The sequence below is a fragment of the Mastomys coucha genome, unplaced genomic scaffold (genome assembly GCF_008632895.1).
Source record: "Mastomys coucha isolate ucsf_1 unplaced genomic scaffold, UCSF_Mcou_1 pScaffold22, whole genome shotgun sequence".
NCBI classification, from domain to species: Eukaryota; Metazoa; Chordata; class Mammalia; order Rodentia; family Muridae; genus Mastomys; species Mastomys coucha.
Window position 1 is genome coordinate 167,450,338 of NW_022196905.1, and position 22,720 is coordinate 167,473,057.

Consider the following 22,720-nt stretch of genomic DNA (forward strand, 5'->3'; position numbering starts at 1 on the left):
TTTTAATTGGGGGTGGGGGTGGACAGGGTCACGGTATATAGCCCAGGATAACCCTGAACTCCTGGTTCCTCCTGTCTCCCAGGTGCTGGAATTACAGGTGGGCACCATCATTCCTGGCTCCACAATGTTTTAAAATGTCCAGTCATGCAAGCCCAGAGTAGACTTAGTACTTTCTAGAACAGAGGGACCCTGGATAAAAATATTCACACACAAACTCCAGGTCAGCAGGAATTTCAAAGCACCATCCAAGGCAGGTAAGAGAGCTCTTTCAACTTGCTGTTCCAAACATTTCTAGACATTTACAATCACAAGAGCATGCTATCATGGCACACTTTGGTTACTTAAAAAAAAGAAAAAAAGAAAAAACAGATAAGAACGTGTTTTCGTTTTAATCCCAGGTGTGGGATATAGGGCTGCTTCAGATTGTCCACGGCAGCTGATTATGATTTGTCTCATGCTCTAGCGGGGGTGTTGTTTTGCCAGAGGTGGATAGCTTCTGTGATTGTGTGACGTTTGGAATTCTGGGGACTTTTCATAGGTATATAAATGCTAGGCCCCCACCCCCCCAGAGACGGGTGGTTTGTTTGTTTGCTGTTGGTCGCTGTTTGTGAAGCGGTCACACGCAAAGAAGAAACTAGATATCCCGACAGCAAAGATCATTGCTCCCAGGAGCTCGATGCCCCCTAGTCAGCAGGAAGTAGTCTGACAATAACGTCCCCCACTTTCCTTTCTCTCTCTCCTCTCTCCTATTAAGTGTTAGGCAGTGGAAGGGGAAAAACAGGGTGGAAGAATGAAGAACCCACAAAGTAGCTAAAGACCATAAACACTTGGCTCAGGGACAGGAGTTGGCACAAACGCCATAGAAAGTCATCTCCAACACTGGCAACGACTCACTGACAAGAAAGGGGGGGCACTTCTGGCATCCAGGGTTTTCTTTGAGCATGAGTATGTAAGCACATACTTCGGGTCAGATCCAAGGCTCTGTATATAACCAGGCAAGTGCCCTGCCACTGAGTTAAAACATCCCCAGCTTCCAATGGGGCTTTTTAAGTTAGGAGAAATTGTCTTTGGGGAACTAGTGGGTTGTTTTTGTTTGTTTGTTTGTTTGTTTTTTAACAAATGGTCACTGAAAGGATTTGTGTTTGCTCCTAGTCTATAAGAACGGTTACCAGGGCAGGCAGCGTGTCTTCAAGGTTACCATTTGATCATTCCTTTTAACTTGTGCACACCCAGAATCCTCTGCATCTTCACCAGGAAGCATCGTGAAGCAAGGCCTTCTTGACTGCCAGCTTCTATCCAGGCTGCCAGGAGAGCAGAACACTCAAATGTGCAGGCAGATGTAGAGGAGGGCCTACGTGGCTGAAGAGCCAGGGTCAACATCCATCCATCTGAAGCCCCTCCATCATCAAGAGAACAGCGAGGATGCCATTCCACCATAAAGCACATCACTCAATGGCCCATTTTTTTTTTTTTTTTTTTTTTTTTTTTTTACAGCATTTCTTTTGTCTGCGACATCACAGTGTCCCGGAGTGAATGGAAAACCTTTTGGTAAGCGTCTAAAACGTTCTGAGCAGTGGGTCTTTCTGCAGGGATCTGGCTCTTACACGCCTTATGGATATCAAACAAATGGAATCTAACCATATCACTCCCTTCCACGTGCCCCAGAAGGAAACTGGAGACATCTGGAATCTTCCAGATGTCAATCTTCTCATCGTAGGCAGGCATGAGATCATCTTGGAAGGCTGTCTCTTCTCCATAGGGCCACAGCTGCTCCGGAGCCACGAAATCCCCATGGAGCTCCCTGTGGCCACACTTTACAAGTACTCTAGAGTCGTGGTCCACCAGGGGCAGCGCATCCAGGTCGTTTGCCACAATGCTGAAGTTACTTGTCAGCAGGTACTGGGACAGTGTTTTGGGCAGGTCGTTAGAGTCACACATGACCCTCATGCCCAGGGGGCTGTGGTGCAGGTAGTTAATGATGCTGACGTACTCCATGGCTAGCTGCAGCCTGTGCTGCCAAGTGTTCACGTCTTGGTACTTTGAAAGGTTTAGCGTTTCTTCCAGGTTGGTCAAGGAGCCTAAGGGGTGATATTCGGTGAGAATAGTGCCATCTTCCTCACAGTAGCCCACCAGCGTGACCACGTGCTCGCTCTGTAGAGACTTCAGCATCTGCAGTCCATGCAGGAAGTCAGCCTTCATCTCCTGCCTGGTGAGCCGGGAGAGAGCGACTTTGTGTTCCTTCCATTCAGACAGAAAGACCTGAAACGGGACCACAGAGAACATCATTCCTGGACTCTCTCCATGGCACATTGAGAAACAAACAGTTCCTAGGAGGCGGGGTGGCGCAGAGGGCATGGAGATGTCCCAGATCAGGGCTGTCCCTGCAGCTTTAGAGCTATAGACACATCCCACTCGGCAAGGTGAACGGCTAACAGATGGGAAAGGGAGCGACAGCAGAGTCAAGGGGGAGGGGAGACTCTTCCACAGGCTGGACGAACCCGAGCGGTCGTGTACCACATGCGAGGGAGCACAGCTCTTGACTGACAGGAGAGGACTCAGGACAGTCCCCAGGTGTGCGATGGCTCAAGGTGGAGAGTGATGCCACACTCTAAGGGGAGAAGCAGGCCTCACAGAGCACATTACCAAGAGTTCCACACCAAGTCAGCGGTAGGGACACACTTGTAATCCCCAAACGCAAGCAGCAGAGGCAGGAGGATGATGACTTTGAACAGTCTGGGTTATGTAGTGAAACTCTACTTCAAAAGGGACAACAGACAAGAGTTCCACACAGGACATATGGACATGTTCAGGGAACCCCAAATAGAGATGCCAAATAAACAGTCGATTGTGCAGATCTTGGACTCTGGGACAGAGGCCAGAGGGAGTTTGTTAAGTACATAAAAGCAGCGGAGGCAGGTGGTGGTGGCGGTGGCTAACACTCGAGAGGGAGAGACAGGCAGATCTTTGAAACCAAGGCCAGCCTGGTCTCCAGAGTGAGTTTCAGGACAGCCAGGGCTACACAGACAAACCCTGTCCTGAAAAAACCCAAACAAAGAAAGCCAAATAAATAAACAGATGCAGTAAAATTCTAGGTCTAGATACTAGATTATATCTAGAAACGCAAAAAGATGCTTCCTCAGCCTCTGCATGGCTGGGTTCAGGCCTGTCTTGTGTGGTACAGGGTGTCTGGCAACTGCCCCCACCCACTGAATGCCAGTAACAGCTCCCCCATCCAGGAGTGACAACCACGAGTGTCTAAACACATTGCTATCTCCCTCCAAACTGCTGCAGGTTGAAAAGCGGTCGTCTATGGTTGGGACGAGGGAAGAGAAGTCAGTAAAGGACTGCCAACAGGAACGAGGGCTGCAGACGAGGAGCCTGGAGATACTCCCAGAAAGCCAGAGTCCAAGGGCAAGAGGCAACTGAGTCCAGGCTCGCTGCAAGGACTAAGGAAGAGGAAGGCGGCCTTCAGCTCGCAACTTAGCTGGTGACATCAATAAAAGCAGTTTCCTGGCATGTGGAAGTCATACCAGGGAAGGATGACAGTGATGGAGAGCCCAGGAGGTGGAGGTGGTTAGTGGAGCTTTCCCCGTGACAGAGACAGAGGGTGGCAGCTGCAGAGGACTGGGCAGTCAAGACAACAGACTTCTTTCTATGATGTGTGCTTATTCGTGCCCCGACAGGAATGAAGGGCGGGGTGAGGACCACCCTATAAGCCAAATTGCGGGAGCTAGGACGATGTGTGCAGGGAGGAGGTGTACAGGCCGGTTGCCTAGGAAGACGGTGAGGATGCTTTTTGTGGAGCGGAGCCTTCTGTCTTCCTAACTCGTAACGTAAGACCAATAGCTAAGGTAAAGGGTGAGTGTCTGAAAAGATGTCTCTCGGAGCAGGAGCGCATCACTGAGGCCTGCTGTGCTGCACTGAAGCAAGCCCCAGAGCCCTCCTTAGCTCTACATGCTCTCTACCCTGCCTGCGTTTTCTCCCAGAACTAGGTAACTTTGCAACTGAAGACAGTATTCTCTACCACTAGGTACCACACTTTTTTTTTTTGACATTGTTTTTTTTTCCAGCTGTTTTTTTTTTAAAGGATTTATTTATTTATTATGTGTAAGTACACTGTAGCTGTCTTCAGACGCACCAGAAGAGGGCATCAGATCTCATTACGGGTGGTTATGAGCCACCATGTGGTTGCTGCGATTTGAACTCATGACCTTCCAAAGAGCAGTCGGTACTCACAACCCTAGGGCTTTCTTCCTGAAACCAACTGGAGTCCCCACCTATACTTAACAGCCACACAATAAACTGTGCTTCTGAAAATATGCATTTTTGGACAAGATCTCATATAGCCCAGGCTAGCCTTACATTCCCCACATAGCCAAAAATGGCCTTGAAGGAAGCGATCTTCTAACTGAACTATATCCCCCGCCCTCTCCTATAAGTATCATTTCTAGTAGTCTCTCTTATGATCTGTCACCCTTCCTCCAGGTGGTTTAGCCCTTCCAGAGTTCCAGATCTGAGAGCACTGGGCTCAAGAACAGACACACAGGGCCTTCACAGCTCTTTCCTATTTGCTTTCAAGCCAGTGTTTCACTTTGCTGCCCAGGTTGGCCTCAAAGTCTTGCCACCAGCCATCTTTCCTGAGACACCCAGGTACGGCAACAGGTGCCACACAGCTCTTCCAGCGATGCTGCTGCTGCTGCTGCTGCTGCTGCTGCTGCTGCTGCTGCTGCTGCTGCTGCTGCTGCTGCTGCTGCTGCTGCTGCCAGCAGCACACAGGAATACTCACTCTCTTCACGGCTCCTTCCCCAACGCGCTTCAGCTGCCTGACTTCTGTCCTCAGCTCCTCACAGGACAACCAGCGCGAGCAGTTTCTCATCCGTCCCATTCTGAAGTATCCCGGAGGACAGCGCCTGGAATCCTCCGTGGATCGTCCAGGGGAGATGAAAAGCTGATCGAGGCAGAGGTAGAGGACCACATTCATAAGGGCCATGGCGAGCAGCAGCCCCACGCCCCGGGGGACCTCTCTGTGGGTGAGACCATTCCTGGTTCCATGTTGCTGTCCCATGTCAGTCTCTACAACAGAACAGGAGACAACGAGTAGCAAGCAGCACTGTCTACTTCGATTCCCATGGAGGTGCTCTGATGCCATAGTAGGCCAGAGGCAGCCATACCCACTCGTGGGTTCTGTCGGCTTTAGGGTCACTTGCGGGCTTGTGTGCAGGACTGCAAACGTGAGCAGCTCTAATAAGTGTTATTCTTCATTACAACCTAAATCGTAATTTCATCCAGGCTAGGTCTGGTCTTTCTCTGCCACACTAAGCTGATAGCCTGAACGTTTAGTAAAACATAAGCAAAATATGTATTTGCAGGACTGGGATAGAAAATGGACAAGGGCCTCCTGAAGCTAGCTGAGAAGTTAGGCTGCTCCTTGGAAGTTACCCAAAAGCCCCTGGACAAGCTGGTGATATAGCTCAGGGAGCTTCCAGCATGTGCAAGACCCTGGTCTCGAACCCCCACCCAGCAACAACAAGATACTTAGGTTCTCTTTTTTTGTGGCTCGGGATTGAACGCAGGGTCCCACTTAGGGAAGCTGAGCTCCCTGGCCCCGAGAGACAGAAGCAAACGTGGCTCTTCTGCAGGTGCACCAGGCAGCTTTGGGGTGGGGAAGATGGAGGGTAGAGGCCCCTGGGGGTGGGAAAGATCTCCCTCTGCAGAGGCCTGGGAAATAATCTGGGATAACAGTTGACAAGCTGGGCTGGCGAGATGGCTTAGCGGGTAAGAACACTGACTGCTCTTCTGAAGGTCTTGAGTTCAAATCCCAGCAACCACATTGTGGCTCACAACCATCTGTAATGAGATCTGACACCCTCTTCTGGTGCGACTGAAGTCAGCTACAGTGTACTTATGTATAATAATAAATAAACCTTTAAAAAAAACAAAAACAAAAAACTCCACGGTTGACAAACTTGTGGGTGACAATCACTGTGACAAGATCTGGAGAGATGACTCAAGAGACACTGGAAGTAGGGACCTAAAGAATCCTGCCATGACAGAGGAGCCCATGATGAAGGAGCCATGATGGAGGGGCCTGGGTGGGGATGGGCCTGGGATGGACCCTCAAGGAAAGAATGCTTGTCCCTGGAAGTGCTGGACAGATGTTCCAAGCTGACTTTCAGGCTGGGGGCCACGGGGACCCCGCATCAATAGTGACGGATACCTTCGGCAGTCTCTTTTTTCTCCCAGCAGGGTCGCCATCCACACGCCTGCGCCCCTCAGTGACCTGCTTGGTCCCACATGGCAGCTCACAGCCTCTATGACTCCAGTCCCAGCAGGTCTGATGGTGTCTTCTGGCCTCAGGAGATTCTGTACTCACACAGCACACTGATACACATGCAAGCAAAATACCCATAGATGAAGAATTAAAAAGGGGTGCGGGGTTGGGTGGAGGCGGCGCACATTTTAAATCCCAACACTTGGGAGGCAGAGGCTGATCTGCCTCTCTGATCTCTGAGTTCAAGGCCAGCCAGGTCTACAGAGTGAGTTCCAGGACAGCCAGGGCTACACAGAGAAACGATGTCTCAAACAACAACAACAACAACAACAAACCCCCCCCCCCCCAAAACCAAAAACTAAACAAATGAAATTGTATCTCAACTCTATCTCCCAAACTCAAGTTCAAGTCTTCTCCCCCAGATCTACTCCTTTGCACATTTCACATCAGTGAATAAGGAATCTCTCCTTCCTCTTTCTAAGCCTGGGAGGACGTGGGTGGAGTCGGCACAGCAACATGAGGAAATGCTAGAACTGACAGCTCACTGGCTTTCGCTTGGAGCACAGAACAAAATGCTGGTGCTCATTCCTGCTGTCTTCAGGGCACACTCAGGAGACCCTGACTCTGCAGTCACTTTGGTTTCAGTCAGAGAGCCCACCTGGAGGCCATCTTGCCGGTTCACTCCACAGACTTGGGTCTGCCCAGCTAGCTTCAGGAGGTAACTCAGGTCGTTTATTCATCTTTCCACAGGGACCCAACCCATCTTAATCTCCAGGATGCACCCTCAGGGCATCTTCAGAGACCTGACAAGAGCTGTGACAACTGGGTCCACTCATGTACTTTCCACTTCTCTTTCACAATATATATTCTAAATATATTTACATATTTACTTATAAGTGTATTTATAAATACATATTTAGATATATTTAATATATTTTAAAACTTTATGTGTATGATCTGTAGGTATGGGTGAGTGCATGCCACGGCATGCATGTAGAGGTTAGAGGACAATTTTGTGGAGCTGATTCTCTCTTCTATCTTTTTTTTTTTTCAAGACAGGGTTTCTCTATGTAGCCCTGGCTGTCCTGGAACTCACTCTGTAGACCAGGCTAGCCTCAAACTGAGAGCCTTCCACCTGCCTCTGCCTCCCAGTGCTGGGATTAAAGGCATGTGCCACCAATGCCTGGCTCTCTCTTCCATCTTTAAGTGGGTTCTGAAGATGTGTCAGGCGCACACACCAGGCACCTCTATCCACTAAGCCATCTCTCCAGCTCACCTTCATAATCCTTAGAGGGACCAGGTGTGCCTCAACTTAGACCTTAACTCAAGGGGTTGTAACTGTTTTTTCCCTACAAAGTGTCAAATGCTAAATAGGCTTAGGAGTCAATGTCAAACCCAAGTGTCAACCACATCGCTGCTGTGAGGTGCAGAAAGGAGGACAGGATGCCCTGGATCACGTGTCTGCCACTCAGCTCCATCGCCAGGGTGTAAGAGCAGCCGAGTGCAAAGCCAAACCTTTGCGGCTCTATTCTAACACCATTTACTTACGGGCACAGATTCTGAACTTCGTCCAGTTTTTACGCAATCACAACATATCTCCTGTCCATCATTTACTAAGATGGCCAGGATACAGCTCACTGGTAGATGCTTGCTTTGCTCAGGGCTATAAAAACCAGGTAGTCGATTGTAGCTGGCTAAACCTGGCATCAGATGGTAGGATTCCTTTGAGGGTCTTGCAGACCAAAGCCATCTCACCTCATGCCGGGTCTCTGGTAGCTCTGTAAATGCTCACAATCCCTACATTTCCACTGCAGCCCAGATCTTTCTCCCAGCACTCAGTGGGCTGTATGTCTGGATGCCCACTGCCCGACCCCAGCACACCCTGCCCCTGGGGCTCTCACACTTTCACGTGGACGGAACCTAGTCATCGTTCATGGCACAGATCAGAGTGACTGCGTTCGCCCTCCCTTGAGCTCAGGATCAGCCAAGCCCTACTGCATCGCCTGACTCTTTCTAACCTGTTCACAGATGCCGTTCCCTCACTTCACCCTGATCCATGCCACCAGCACATCTTACCCGGCCTTCTATAGCTGATTCCTGCATGGTCTTTCTGTGTTCCAATCCATTCTCCACGCAGCAGACAGGATCTTTCTTCTTTAACAAAATGCCTCAAGAGAAAAATATAAATAAAATTATGACCATCTAGTTTTTTGTTAATCTACACTTGTCCTGACTATATTTCAATTTTTCAAATATATATATATGTATATACATATATATGTGTGTATATATATATGGTGATATATATGGTATTATATATATGTGTACACGCACGCACACACACACACACACACATATATATGGTGGTACACTGGGGATCCATCCCAGAATCTTGCACAGCATGTGGTCCCCCACTGAGCTACACTACACCCCAGCTCGATCTCTAAGGAATAAATGAAATGTTACATATCCCCCTGAAAGCACCTCTGACGCCCTCCGCATCCCCAGCTGTCATTAGCCTCACGGTTGTTCTCTGGTGTTCTGCAGTTGTGGATCTGGGAACTTGGGAGCATGAACAGTAGGTTCCTAGTTGCTCACTTCAGGCCTACTGATCAGAAACAAAGTCCACTTTGAAAGTGCTCTAAGCAATCTGGATGAACGCTACAATGAGGCCCCCTAGTGGACACGGTTGACCTCGCGTTTCCTCGTGGTCACAAGTCTGTGCCCATCTTCTCAGGCACTGCCTGTGCTGCTGGGAGACTGCAAGTAGGCTGTGGGCGAACAGTCCAAGGATGTGGTGCGAGGGGAATTCTGGGAGCTTGTGAGAAAACTCAAGAAAACAAGACTTGTGACCTCAGTTTTCTAGAGACACAGAATCAGCCTTGCAATGTGTTCTCATGCTCCACCCAGGTGTAGTGGATTGGAGTGTCGGAGTGCACTGACTTCAGCAGCCTCTATGCAGGAACAGTTTCTGCCACAATGGCAAGTAGAGCGGTAAACAGTGTACTTTACAACTAATGTTTTGTTTTGTTTTCCTTTTTTTTCCCCCAAGACAGGGTTTCTCTGTGTATCCCTGGCTGTCCTGGAACTCACTCTGTAGACCAGGCTGGCCTTAAACTCAGAAATCTGCCTGCCTCTGCCTCCCAAGTGCTGGGATTAAAGGCGTGTGCCACCACTGCCTGGCTCAGACTGTGTTTTTTAAAGTACAGCATTATTATTGTTTTAACTTCTTAAATTTAATTTATTTGAATATGGGAAGATGACACCTGTTAAGGCATACATGTGGAGGTCAGAAAACAACTTGTAAGAATCGGTTCTCTTCTTCTACTATATGGGTCCTGAGGGTTGAACTCAGGTTATTGGGTTTGGCAGCAAGCCCCTATCCCCATTGACCCATATCGTCAGCCCACCACACTGTATTTTAGAGATGCATCTATTCTACTTCATTAGTTGCAACTGACTCTTGCACCATTAGTGAAATAATTCCTCCCACCCCAGTCTCATTGTATAGACAGACCAACAATATAATCGTCTTGCCTCCTATGTCGCCCATGTGCTAGAATTATAAACATTCACAACTACCCTGGTGTGAAACACAATTTGGACATATTTCTTTATGTGTATGTGTAACAGCAACAGTCTTGGACACAGAGCCTGATCCTTCCAAACCACAGATTTAATTCCACCCTCGCACCCTCCTGCCCGGGGAATGCAAGCACTTAATAGTCCCACAGTGCCCTGAGGAACAAGTCTAAACTCTTGGATGAATCCTGAGTGGCTAGGGATGTAGACAGTCGTCTAGCCTGTGCTCAGCATATGCTAAGATGCAATGCCCTGGAGACCAGCGGGAATGTAAACTCCAGTCCAGTCTTGGTTCACCTCTCCAGAGGCAGGCAGGCAGGCAGGCAGGCAGGCAGGCAGGCAGGCAGGCAGGCAGGGAGGCAGGCACGCACACACGCACGCATGCACGCACGCACGCACGCACGCACGCACGCACGCCTGCTATGTGCCACACTCCAGCCCCCATCTACTCCTAGGTGCTCAAAGAAACCCTGTAAGACCTGTGTAGGCCCCTTCCCCTCTAGATTACGTGCTCCTTGATGTTTGTCTCCTGTTCTCCTGTTCTGTCTGGTTTCCCACTGTCTGCAGTGCCTCACACAGCAGGGACCTGAAAAGAATGCACTGACTAGCAGTCACGCTGCACTTTTCTGTCTTTATGGTCTCTGGCATGCTCCCCCCGCCCCCCGCACCCTACCCCGTCTTCCTCGGGTTTACTCACGCCCATGACGTCTCTTCTTCAGTTCTCTTTGGGACCTGCCCTGTAACGCCTCTCACTACACCAACACCATAGTTACATCTTCCCAGTGTCAAATCTCACTCCAACCTCTCCTCATCTTACGGGGTGCCACTGGGTGAATGCAAGCACCACAGAGCCTAGAGCTCCTACAGTTTTAGGAAGGAAAGGACGTTCCCCGAGAAAACTCAAGACAGACTGAGCAGATGGCTCAGTGGGTAGTGATGACCCCAGAATCCAAAAGAAGCCAGATATGCCTGTAATCCCACCGGCGGTGGAGACAGAATAGCCAAGAAGCTGCTGGGCCAGCTAGCCAGACACATGGTGGGACACCACAAAGTGACCCCGTCTCAAACAAGGCAGGAGGCCAAGAGCAACACCCATGTTGCACTCTGGCCTCCACATGTGCGCCATGACACACGTGTGAAACAGACACACAGCACACACTTTTGAATGTAAGATTGTCAGCCCCTTTCCAGGGTTTTGCAAGGGATTTGTGGCAGTGCACAGAAGCTGTTGTTATAAATTCTCACCCACACTATTCACTCTCCGGCCCCATATATGCACGTTCAGTCCCCCGTGGTCTGGGCGAGTACCCTCCAAAGGCCCATTCATTGAAGACTTGGTCTCCAGCGGTTGGCACTACCGGACAGCAGCTGAACCTGAGGAGGCAGAGCCTGCTACAAGGAAGCCTTGTCAGTAACAGGTGACCTGGAAGGAGTGACAGGGACCTCAGCCTGTATCTCTGATGCCAGATGCCAGATAGTAAGATGACCTCCCCCCATCACTGTCTTCCCTCCTTCAATTTTCCCTTCTACCACTCTCTCTCACCGTGACGTGCATAATGACCACAGGCCATAAGCAAAGAATCCCATGGCTGAGCCCACATAAGCCCTTCCCCTTATTTTATACTCATGAGTGTTTGCTTGCATGGACACTGTACAATTTGTGCTGTGTGCCTGGTGCTGAGGGAGGTCAGAATAAAGTGCCGGATTTATTCCCTCGAACTGAAATTACGAGCAGTGGTGAAGAAGCCATTAGGGAATTGAACCCAGGTCCTCTTGCAACAAGTGCTCTTAGCCACTAGCCATCTCTCCAGCCTTAGAATCCATATTATCAGGTCTCTGTTGATTCCTCATTACTTGGCGATCGATGAACACACACCTGTTTCCTGTGGACTGCCCAGGCAGCCAGAGCTTAAGGGAGTCTGTGTGGTCGGCTGAGTAGGAACGGTTTAAACATCAAGGCTATTTGATAACGGTGAAAAAGGACCCGCAGCTGTATGTCACTGCTTAGGTTGGACTGGGAAAATAAGGCAACTAAACGCACTGCCAATCTGCAGACTATTTTACACAATTCGGGAAGGCGCTGGTGTCACCGATACAGTTCAGACCAAGTCTCACTTCCCGATAACTATTTAAGTAGTCTGGATGTTATTTAGTTTGGACAGGCGAAAGGGTGGTGGCATCAAATTTACTAAACGTCTAAAATTGGTTTTTAACCCAGAAGGGGGGAGAGAAGTGGGAGGGAGAGGGAGAGAAACCGAGAGCATGGCGGACAGTCTCCGCTCACACAGTTCGGTAGCAGTGCCCCGTGTAGGGTACTGGGATACCATGGATACCGGGAGGAGAGGAGTGCAGGGTAAGCCCCTGGAGGGGGTGTGCACGGTATGCATCCGGGGAGGGGGGCACGGTGAGCATCCAAGGGGAGTGCATGGCGAGCACCCGGAGGAGGGGTGCACGGTAAGCACCCGAGGGGTCAGCCCCAGTTCCAAGCCTAGCTCTCACAAGCCCCATGAGAGGCCATTTTGGGGTTGGGTCCGAGGTGTCGGGGGGTGGGGGTGTCAGGCTCGGAAAGGCCCCGCAGAACCTTGCCGGGCTTCACCACGCCCCGGAGCTTACCTGGCGACCACCGACTCCGGCTCGCATCCCAGGACGCCTGCGCGGCCGGAAGCGGTGGGGACGAGCGTGAGGCTGCCCCCCGGTGGCCGCCTCCTGCCCCACACTGGACGCCCGCGCCGGCGTAGGCACGCTCACCCAAGCTCACTCTGGCTTCCTCTAGACAAACTGGTGAATGGCAGGAAGCAGCAGCAAGGTGGGCCTGGGGCTCGGGACCTCGGAAGGTCGCTTCAGGATTTACAGTTCTACACTCTCTGCAAAGCGGAGGCTGCCCAAGAGTGATCTTGAGAAAAGCAGCACGAGCAATCCGCAGACCGAGGCTCAGTGGACTGATGATGCCTCTGGTTGGGAAAACTATGGGTAAGGGTGACTTCGGAGCTTCGACCTGAGACGCAAAGCTGCACTTCACAGATTTCAGGTCCAAACCTCAAGTGATGAGAAGGCTGGAAAGTCTGTCTCAATGTGTCACACTAGTATTAGTACTGGACGTGAAATGAGGGGGTAAGGTTGGGAAACGGAAAATCACACGTAACGCCACCTAGTTTGTTGTTTAAAATATACATATCATCTACTTCTAAACTGACCTACTTTCCAGATTTGAAAATCTGGAAGACAGCCTAGCGTGCTGCGGGTTAAAACAAAACAAAACAAAACAAAACCTATCTGTGTTTATTATTCAAATAACGAGTGTTAACTCTAAGCATGCTAAAGGACCTGGGACCTTGACCTAGGATGCGGCAGAGGAGTGGAGCAAAGACAACGTACAACGTCCCCAAAAGAACCCCTATAAGTAACTTTTGCTTCTCAGACTGATGAATGCGTGTGTACGTGCATAAGCGCATGTGTGTTTGTGTGTGTGTGTGTGTGTGCATGTGTGGGTGCCAGAGAACTCAAAGGCCAGGAGTGATTGACTTGCTGGTAATTGTGGTCCCCCCTGATACGCATGCTATATGAACTAAACTCAGGTACTGTGGAGCCATCTCTCTCCAGCACCAGGGATATTTATAGTAGAAAATATACCTGGATATATAACAGCCAGAATTTCAGAAATAAATTATATATATACATTAAGAACAGTTTAATGAATAGTTTCAGTTTGAGAAGCTTTAAGACTTCTGGTGATGATGGTTGTAAAATAATGTGAATATATTGGAGGACACTGAAGTATGCACTTAAAAATGACTAAAATAGAGGCTGGAGAGACGCCTCAGTAGGTGAGAGCCTTGGTTGCTCTTGCAGAGGACCTGGGTTCCAGTCACCCACTTGGTAGCTCACAGCCACCTGTAACTCAGTTCTAGAGGATTAGACCTCCTCTGCCTTTGCCCTTTGAAGGCACGACACACACGTGGTACTCAGACATATAAGCATGCAAAAACACCAATGCACATAAAATAAAATCCCAAACAACCTTTTACAAAATGATTAAATTCATGAGGTACATTATATATAGTTTGCTATAATAAGAAATGATGCTATAGGGGACCTGAGAGATGGCCAGCGGGTCAGGGTGCTTGCCACCAAGCCTGACCGTCTAAGTTCAATCCCTAGGACCCACATAGAGAGGTGAGAAAGGATTCTCACCATGTGGTCCTTAGATCTCTAAATGCACATGCATGGACACACACACACACACACACACACCAAAATAAATGTGACATTAAGTTATGCTGTAATGATCCGTACTGACATGAAGAGCTATTCGTGACACGCGGATGTCATGCTTTTAATGTTTAACACCGCCCATAGGTTCACAGGCTTCAGTGGTCCTCTGCGGGGAGGCTGTCCTGGAGGTGGAGCTTTGTAAGAGGATGTGATGCTTTTTTTTCAACTTCCCCTGGTGCTACTAGTTGGAATATTGTAAAGTGTAAGGAGCTGAGGTAATCTCATTCACTCATATGATAAATGCAGATGAGCAAACACTGCATGCCAAGAACCATTCATGGATGATCTAGAAGTTTAGTCACTATGGTACAGCAGAGGATGTGATTCTTTGACAGGCCTCACCTCCTGTTCACTCTCTGCTTCCTGAGTATGGGTGTCAGTCTCCGAACTGGGCAGCCATCGAATCCTTGCCTGCTGGTTGAAATGATAGCCTGTTTGCCACTGGCATAATGAAACCAAATAATAAGTTGCTTTTGCCGAGTATTTTATTGTAAAATGAAAGTGACGAAGACAATGGTTAAGGGTGGGAAACAATCCTATGCTTTAAAAACAGTTTTAATGTTGTGGTACTGGGTTGGATTCCAGAAGGCGTGCGCCACCACTGCTCCAGCCTGCCTTTTTTTTATTCATCCCCAGCCGCCAGCAAATGTGACTGCCAGCCAAAAGCTGCAGGACCAAAGCACAGTAGAACCTTCCTACCCAGTGGAAACTGACTCTGAAGAAACCCAAACCAGCTCCTCTCCACTCCCCACCCCCCTGCTCCATTGCTGTAGCACACTTGTGGACATAGGCAGATTCTTGTGTGTATTTTTAAATTATTTTTTCTTATTCTTAGAGAATGAATTAAGATCAGTTCTTCCCCCATTTCCCTTCTCCACCCTCTTCCCAACAGCGCCCCCCCCCCGTTGGTGCTCCCACCAGGCCTCCTCCCTATATGCATGGGTATGGGTCCAGCCAGGAAACCTACCAATGGCTTCACCCTCAGAAGGGATTCTCCCCACAAAACAGTGATCAACTGGCAGTCTTTCTTCGGGGAGGGGAAGTGGAGAAAGCCCTTCCCCAGGTTAAGCTGGAGTTCCAGCTGGCTCGAGGCGAGAGCGATAGCTGTGGCCGTCCACAGTGGGCACCCCATGGCACTCGCTCCTCCCCGACCGACCTGCCTCCTCTTCCTCAGCGAGGGTGCTTGAGGGTACGACCGATACCTCACATAGGGTTGAACACTCGATCCCTACTTCTCCGCACTGTGCATTTCCGCAGTGACTGCCGGGCAGTTTCTTGACCGTCAAACTAGAATTTGGGTCTCCGGCCAGAAGTGACATGGGTTCTCCATGAACACCAAAGGTTCGGTGTGCAGGGTGTGCTGGCATTTGCCTTTAATCTCAGCACTCGGAGGCTGATGGACCCGATTCCAATCAGCACCAGACATTTCCAGAACTAAGCTAACGATGAGGGTTCTGTTCATGTTCAAAATAACGCTGAATGATGTACATATCAAACTCTAGAAACAAACGTTAGAGTACAAAGTATCTCAAAGGGGCTGAAATGGCTCAGCCTTTAGGGAGGATCTGAGAGACAAACACAGAAGTGATGGCAGAGCGGAGGGCATGGAGCCGACTGTGAGGCCGGACTAACAGAAGCATCTCTGTGAGGCAGGGAATGCCTATCCCGTATCTGGAGCTCGGGAATTACAATACTTGTCTTCATGCCTGCTTGTTTTTGTCAAGGCCGAATCTCCCTTGGTTGCCTAGGCTGTCACTGAACTTGTAAACCTCTGCGTGCAGGGATCATAGCCCTGCGCTGCTATGCTGGGCCTGTTATGCTTTAGTCCCTAACAGCTTTGCTGAGTCTGCAGCCCTAAAAACAAGGTTAAGTCACTGACAGTAACTTCTGAAGATAAATGTTCTTAGTCTGGCTTGGTTTTGTTTTTTTGAGACAAAGTATTTCTGTGTGGCCTGGATGACCTGGACTCCAAAATGTAGACCAGGCTAGTCTTGAATTCACAAAGATACGCCTGACTCTGCCTCCTAAATGCTGGTATTAGAGGCGTGCGTCACTGCAACTGACCACTGTGCTACGTTTTGCTGTTTCTGCTACAACGCTAAAAAATTTTTTTATGCTATTTTCAAATACAGAACTAGATATTTGGGAGATCTACAAGTGACAAACACTAACATAAGATGCAAAACAAAAATAAAATGTTAAAAAGGACTTAAATGTATTTTCTCTGCTAAAAGTTATTTCCCAAGTTTATGTGAAGAGGCTCCTTCGGCTCTCCACAGTGGTTCTCGCAGCTGCAGTGTGGGTTCTAACGCTGAGAAGTCTTTCATGGGCTGCTGGAGCCAACACACTAGGCTGAGGCACTCGGACTCCTTTCTACCTCCACTCTAGCCTCAAGTGACTTGGCAGAGGCCAGAAATCAAGGGACTACATTTCAGAGCCTCTGGTTGGTCAGCACTTTGCAGGTGTGCTTCCGTAGAAGGTGGCGACCTGGAGCTGGTATCTAAGTCCTCACTGCAGTCCCTGGCACCTGGAACCAGGCGTTCTAACTCCACGCTGCAGTTTCACAGCTCTGGTTCAGGCGGCAGCAACTTGTTGCTATTGCATAGCATGGATGTGAGGTAGACTTCAGAAGATGAGGCAATGACTGTGCTAGCTGTGCTAATTAAATCCAGTTTAAATGATCTTGAGTACATTTTGTTGCTGACAGGAAAAACAGAACCAATTTCCACTTTTAATAAATTCATTATTTCCCTCCCATAATCACAAAATGTATAGTAATATTTTCTTTCTCAGTTTTTGACAAAATTTTTTTTTCTCAAAGGCCACCCTCTGTATTCTGAACCTCTCTATGTAGTCCGGACTGGCCTCAAACTTGCAGCAAACCTCCTGTCTCAGCCTCCCAAGCACTGGGCTCCTTGTTTGTCCCTTATATACCGTTAAACACCAAACACTCTGGTATTGTTTATAGATAATGTGACTTTATTATAAAACCTTTCTTTGGGCATTAGTTGGTTACAGTGATAGCAAGCCCCTGTGAGCGTGCACAGCAGCTCTAATCAACAGGCGCGGTCCCTGTGTAATGCACCGGGATTTGGGCTACTGCAAATCAATAACACAGTTACCTTTTGTCACTCCCAGCACACAGCCTTGCATACACATCTTTCAGGAGGAGCTGATTCTACAGGATTGGATTAAATGTTGGGAAGACTACAAAAGCAGTAGTTCCTTTATGGGAAATTTTCTTAACCCTCCCCTCCAATGACTTTGCTTTAGAAAATTGACTCTTAGAGCTAGACTGAACAGCATCGGCACACAGGAGTCATACTTAGTTCTTGTTAAAAGCAGCACCTGGACAGTTTTAGCGAACAGGCAAGAGATGACCACTCTAACCACTCTACACTCCTGCATAAGAGGCCTTAGAAAGCATCGTCCACTTCTTCCAGACTCTTTCGGTGCTATACACTCGCAGGTATGTCACTTTCTCTGCTGTGTTTACTCTGAAGGGACCGTCCAATATATCTCCAATATTCCTTTCTTATAGTGTCCTTTTCTTTAGCTAGGATCTCACATAACTAAAAATGAAAAATAAAAATGTATTAATGTTTAATTCACTCTCAAGGGCATATATCAATTTAATGTGGGTCATGCACAAATGAGATACCGTACAGCAGTTACACACTGACAGTGCTGCCCCAGACTAGAAAGAGCCTTGAGAAACCCCGTGAGATGTGGCGCAATAGCAGTGGCAGTGGGCAAGGCAATGAGAGGACCCTGCTGCCCATGACCTCACCTCTAGTGCTTTATTAAGAATGTCCTCCTTGTTGTCACACTGGTTTTCTAGCATGTCTTCATAGATATCCACAAGAAAGGCAATCAGGTAGGGGGAACTGTGACTTGGTTGTAAATCAAGCAGCTGATTTAATAGATTAGGGTATCTGGAAAGACCACGATCCTGCAAAATCCTAAAACAAAATAAAACAAAACTCCATTCTGAGAGAGCACACACAATGGGAGAAAGATCAGGAGAAAGTAAAAAGAACTTATTTTAAACTGTGTGGGCCTTATTGATGGATGTTAAAGTTCAGTAAAATAAACTTAAAATACAATGAAATTGGACTGGGGATGTGGCTCAGTTGGCAGAGTGCTTGCTTAGCATGCACAAGGCAATGGGTTCAACGCCCAGCAGTGCACAACCCAGGTATTGGTGATGCACATCTGTGATCTCAGCATCTGGAAAGTGGAGGGAGAGAATAAGAAGTTCCAGTCACCGTCAGCATCATAGTCTGAGAGCAACCTGATATAACTGAGATCCACCTAGGAAAGTTGTAAAACCATCATTGATAACTCGAGCTACATGACATATACTATTGAAGCAGAAAAGAACTCTCCTTAAAAAAGAAGAGCAAGAGAGATGTCCCTCCTTCTCTTTAAGGTGGTTCACACCTTCAACTGTTTAGGGGATTATAGGTCATGGTGCATCTCCAAGTGTGACTGGGCCTCAGGGTATGCTCTCTGGGTCAGGCCTCAGAAACCTTTTTAAGAGTAAGACTTGTCACTGGAAGCAACAGTAGAAAGGTTGGCCACATATCTGAGTGACTTGTTTGTCAAGTTTATGCTGCCCGGTTATACTGAGCCTACATGAATGATGTGTTCCATTCTTTGAAACAAAGACTAGAGGCAAATCCCTATAGGAGTTATAAATACTGGTAACATGCATTGTCATTTCCTTTGTACTGTTCTGAAAAGGGGCTGATGTGTTCCTGGGGGTAAAGGGGAAAGAAGGGGGACACGATACCTGGCGATTATCATAACCACACTCTGCTTTACTATCAGCTGTACCAGCAGACACTCCCTCACCGTCCTTTAGAAGCCGCTTATGGAGCGCACTGCACAATGCTGCTAGCAGCCGGCTGCTGCTTCTCTCCTGACAATCGAGTGAAAGCCATGTCTTACCCTTTCAAGTAGTTCCATGCACTCTCATTATGTGGCACTAACTTGATCATTTCCAGAGTATACCTACAAGAAAATATATATGATTTAAAATGAACAGATCAAGTCAATACAGCTTTAGCAACACTGGGTGGAACCTGACACCAGCATTCACTTCTGCCTGCCAATGGGTCCTGGTACACTGGAGCACCAACCTAGAGAGGAGAGCCCTTAACTGTGCAGTTGTCAACTTGTCTCAACTCCCTGCTTTCCACTAAGAAATGGCACTGTTGAGATGGCTCAGCAGTTGAAAGCACTGGCTCTTGCAAATTCCCTGCACGCATACAGCAGATCCCAACCATCTGTAACTCGTCCCAGGGCATCCAACCATCTCTTGCATCCACTTCCAAGTGCTGCACGCAGGAGAAACAAAGGCATAATTGCAGACAAAACACTCAGACACACAGAATAAATATTTGGCATTTTTCTTATAGACATACAGAAGGCTTGAGATGGCCTGGTAGTTAAGAAAGAGCGCTTTCTACTCTTCCTGAAGATGTGGATCTGGTCCCACCACCCATGTCCAGCCGCTCACAATCATCTGCTAGCCCTGTCTTCCCAGCCTCGGGCCATCTGAAGTCACTGGTCTCTGTAGACACCTGTACACACGTAGCACGTGCATGCACATGCACACACAAAGTCAGTCTTAAAAGACTTCACTTTGGATCAGGTCCTCAAAACTACATATGTTTTTGAAAGAAAAAAAATTGGATTATTTTTCCTTCTGAAGAGGAGGTTAGGTAAAAGCAAGGAGACTTGTCATGTATTCACACAGCAACCTGGGGTGCTGGGTCAAAGGTCAACTAAGAAAGTCTCAGTAACTGACATCACTTTAGAAGCTCTAAGAAATGGCATGGAACTGGGTGATGGTGTACACTTTTAATTCCAGCACTGGGGAGGCAGAGGCAGAGGCAGGTGAGTCTTTGTGAGTTCGATGCCAGCCTTGACTACAAAGTATGTTCCAGGCTAGCCATCGCTACACAATGAGACTCAGTCTCAAAAAAAGAAAAAAAAAGAGAAAGAGAAATGTTATGGAAATTACGTGAAGGATAAAAAATAAAACTGGTCATGAGTATATAAGACTATTATTAGGTTACTAATCAATTATAATGCAATGCCAATACTCCAAAATCTCAAGCAAGACTGGTCCCAAGTAATTCAGGAAAAGTGTACTTCCTACAGCAGCAGACTAGACTTGCAGAGAACCATAGCGACGATCTATTAAATAAAAAACAAGCAAACAAAAACTCATAGTTGTAGCCCAAGCCTTCTGTCATTCCAGCACTGAAAGGCGGAGGCAGGAACACTAGAAAGTGATATCAGTCCATGTATTGTGTTCTAAGCTAATGTGTGACACATGTAACTTTGTCTTATAAACAAATCCCCCTGTGCATATACAGAAAATGTTGTGCATAAATGTCTGCAAATGTACTTATGAAGCTTGCAAGGCTATACATAATTGTAGTTTATTCTAGAGAGAATTAGAAATCTTTTGACAATTTTCTTCCCTCCCTCCCTCCCTCCCTCCTGAGTAAGGATCCCAAATAGCCTAGGTTGGCCTGGACCTTGTAATATAGCAAAGGATGACCTTGCCTTCCGATGTTCCTGCCTAGATCACTAAGTGCCAAGAACACAGGTGTGCACACACCACACTAGGTTTCACCATGTGCTGGGGATCACATCCACACATCCACAGCTCTGTACACACCAGGCAAGTGCTTCGCCAACTAAACCACACCTCCAGCTCAAGAAACGGAAGTTCTGTCTTTAAACTTAACACAGTTTCTCCCATAAACATACTCTATAGCTTCTATAATAAGAAGGAGAAAAGCATAGGAAAACTATAATCAGATCTACATATTTACCTATATTCTTAAGGGTTAAAATTCTAATTAACATACCATGAATTCTAGATAAATACATCTATTGATAATTTTTAATATTATTTTTGCCATCTTTAAGAAATATGCCTTTGGTGATGGCGCAAGCCTTTAATCTCAGCACTTGGGAGGCAGAGGCAGGCGGATTTCTGAGTTCAAGGCCAGCTTGGTCTGAAAAGTGAGTTCCAGGACAGCCAGGGCTATGCAGAGAAATCCTGTCTAGAAAAACAAAAAACCAAACCAAACCAAACCAAAACAAGAAAAAAACAAGAAAAAGAAAAAAATCTGCCTTAATTCTGACACACTCAGAATCTTGCTCATTTCTCTTTAATAGCAGAAGGCCACTGATTTCCCCCTAAAGGGAGACCAATTTAATCTTTCCAAATGCTTTATATTCAGTATTTTAGTTCTTTTAAAAACTAACCCAATGAAGACACAGAAAATAAGAAATATTAAATATTTAAAATCCATTCATTACAAGTTGGGTTGGTCCATGGCATGATAGCTCTAAAGGATTCCACAGATTCACCCAACGAGAAAAAAAGCAATGGTGCTCCTATGGCAGTCTGAACTTCCTCCTCTGAAGCCCTCTGTTTATGTTAGGTCATGAACAGCCCCTTGTGCATGGCGGTGCTTGCCCAGAATCCTAGCACTCAAGTAGAAAGCTCTCAAGTTCTAGCCCAGCCTGGGCTACAGAGCAAGACTCTGTACTGAAAAGGGGTTGAGGAGAGTTGGCTCTGAGTTCTTACAGTTTTACATACAGCAACACCTGTCTGTGTGTGTGCGCATGTGTGTGCGTGTGTGTGCTTATGTGTGTGTGATTGTGTCACTTCAGATGCAGCTGGCAATGTCTAGAGTCACCTCTATTTAAAGCTAGGAGTGTCACTCAGTACCTACAGTCAGTCACCTGTCTAGAGTCACCTCTGTTTAAAGCTAGGAGTGTCACTCAGTACCTACAGTCAGTCACTTGTCTAGCCACAATCCTCACAAGAATAACTTAGCATTTGGGAACTATTATCTAAGCTGCAACAGAATTCAGTGAGAATAGATCCAAAATAAAGCTTCCTGGCATCATGAAATCAATTTCTTCACAACCTCTAGAGTCAACAATACATTAAGAAATGTAAGAGCCTGCAACTCACAGATGTACCGTATGTATTACATGCAAATTCATCCTTGATGTATTTTTCCCATATCTGTCTCATTTGAGTTTGTACAGCCTGGAAAAGGTTTGAAGGTCCTGGAAAAGTGTTGATTTTGCAGCATCTGAGTGCCCGAAACAAGACAGGTGTGCAAATTTTTAATGAAGGAATGAACAATGCAGGATACTAACTGGACTTCTCTCTCTAACACAGCACGATCACTGTAGCCAGTGGTATTAGAAATGACGAAGTGTCTTTGGTTCCACACAGAGTTATTTCTCACATCTTCTTTGAGAAGCTGGTCTACATACTGCAGCTCATTATCCCAAAGCTGAAATTCCTAAAAAAAAAAAAAAAAAAAAAAAAAAAAAAAATTCAGTTATAAATGCTCTATTATTTATAAAACAAACAAACAAGCAAAATGTCAGCAAACTAAGAAGGTAGAACTGAAGAGAAGGGGTTATCCTGGTGACGAGTAGCCAGTGATCCCAGCATACCGGAGCAGATGGAGAAGGATGAGAAATTCAAGGGCACCCTCCACTACATATGCTCAAAGCCAAACTGGGTTACATAAGACATTGTCA

General features: G+C 47.4%; 2 protein-coding genes across 3 annotated transcripts in view; both read right to left on the reverse strand.

The window, feature by feature from the left end:
- On the reverse strand, positions 1–12,543 carry Pomk (protein O-mannose kinase). 2 transcript variants are annotated; one of them, XM_031339408.1, is made up of 6 exons: positions 12,467–12,543; positions 11,099–11,276; positions 8,348–8,439; positions 6,218–6,381; positions 4,787–5,073; positions 1–2,259 (listed from the first exon to the last, which is right to left on the reverse strand). In XM_031339408.1, the coding sequence occupies exons 5-6, from the start codon at positions 5,063–5,065 to the stop codon at positions 1,489–1,491; spliced, it is 1,050 nt and encodes a 349-aa protein (XP_031195268.1). In that variant the 5' UTR covers positions 5,066–5,073; positions 6,218–6,381; positions 8,348–8,439; positions 11,099–11,276; positions 12,467–12,543; the 3' UTR covers positions 1–1,488. The 2 variants fall into 2 exon arrangements, with proteins under 2 accessions (XP_031195268.1, XP_031195269.1); XM_031339409.1 differs by lacking the exon at positions 11,099–11,276 and having other exon boundaries at positions 1,489–2,259; positions 12,467–12,509.
- Positions 12,544–17,081: 4,538 nt separating this feature from the next.
- The window catches only part of Fnta (farnesyltransferase, CAAX box, alpha), an 18,146-nt gene continuing 12,507 nt past the window's right edge, over positions 17,082–22,720 (reverse strand). The window contains exons 6-9 of the mRNA XM_031339410.1: positions 22,328–22,476; positions 19,079–19,141; positions 17,916–18,087; positions 17,082–17,697 (exon numbers count right to left, since the gene is read on the reverse strand). Coding sequence (XP_031195270.1) covers positions 17,581–17,697; positions 17,916–18,087; positions 19,079–19,141; positions 22,328–22,476 — 501 coding nt within the window. The 3' untranslated portion in view covers positions 17,082–17,580. The remainder of the gene's footprint in view (positions 17,698–17,915; positions 18,088–19,078; positions 19,142–22,327; positions 22,477–22,720) is intronic.

Bases quoted from the DNA above. Each gene is read 5' to 3' on its own strand.
- Pomk (XM_031339408.1), bottom strand. From the start codon at position 5,065: ATGGGACAGCAACATGGAACCAGGAATGGTCTCACCCACAGAGAGGTC. The intron at 2,260-4,786 runs GTGAGTATTCCT...GTCCCGTTTCAG, and splicing joins GGGAAGGAGCCGTGAAGAGA to GTCTTTCTGTCTGAATGGAA.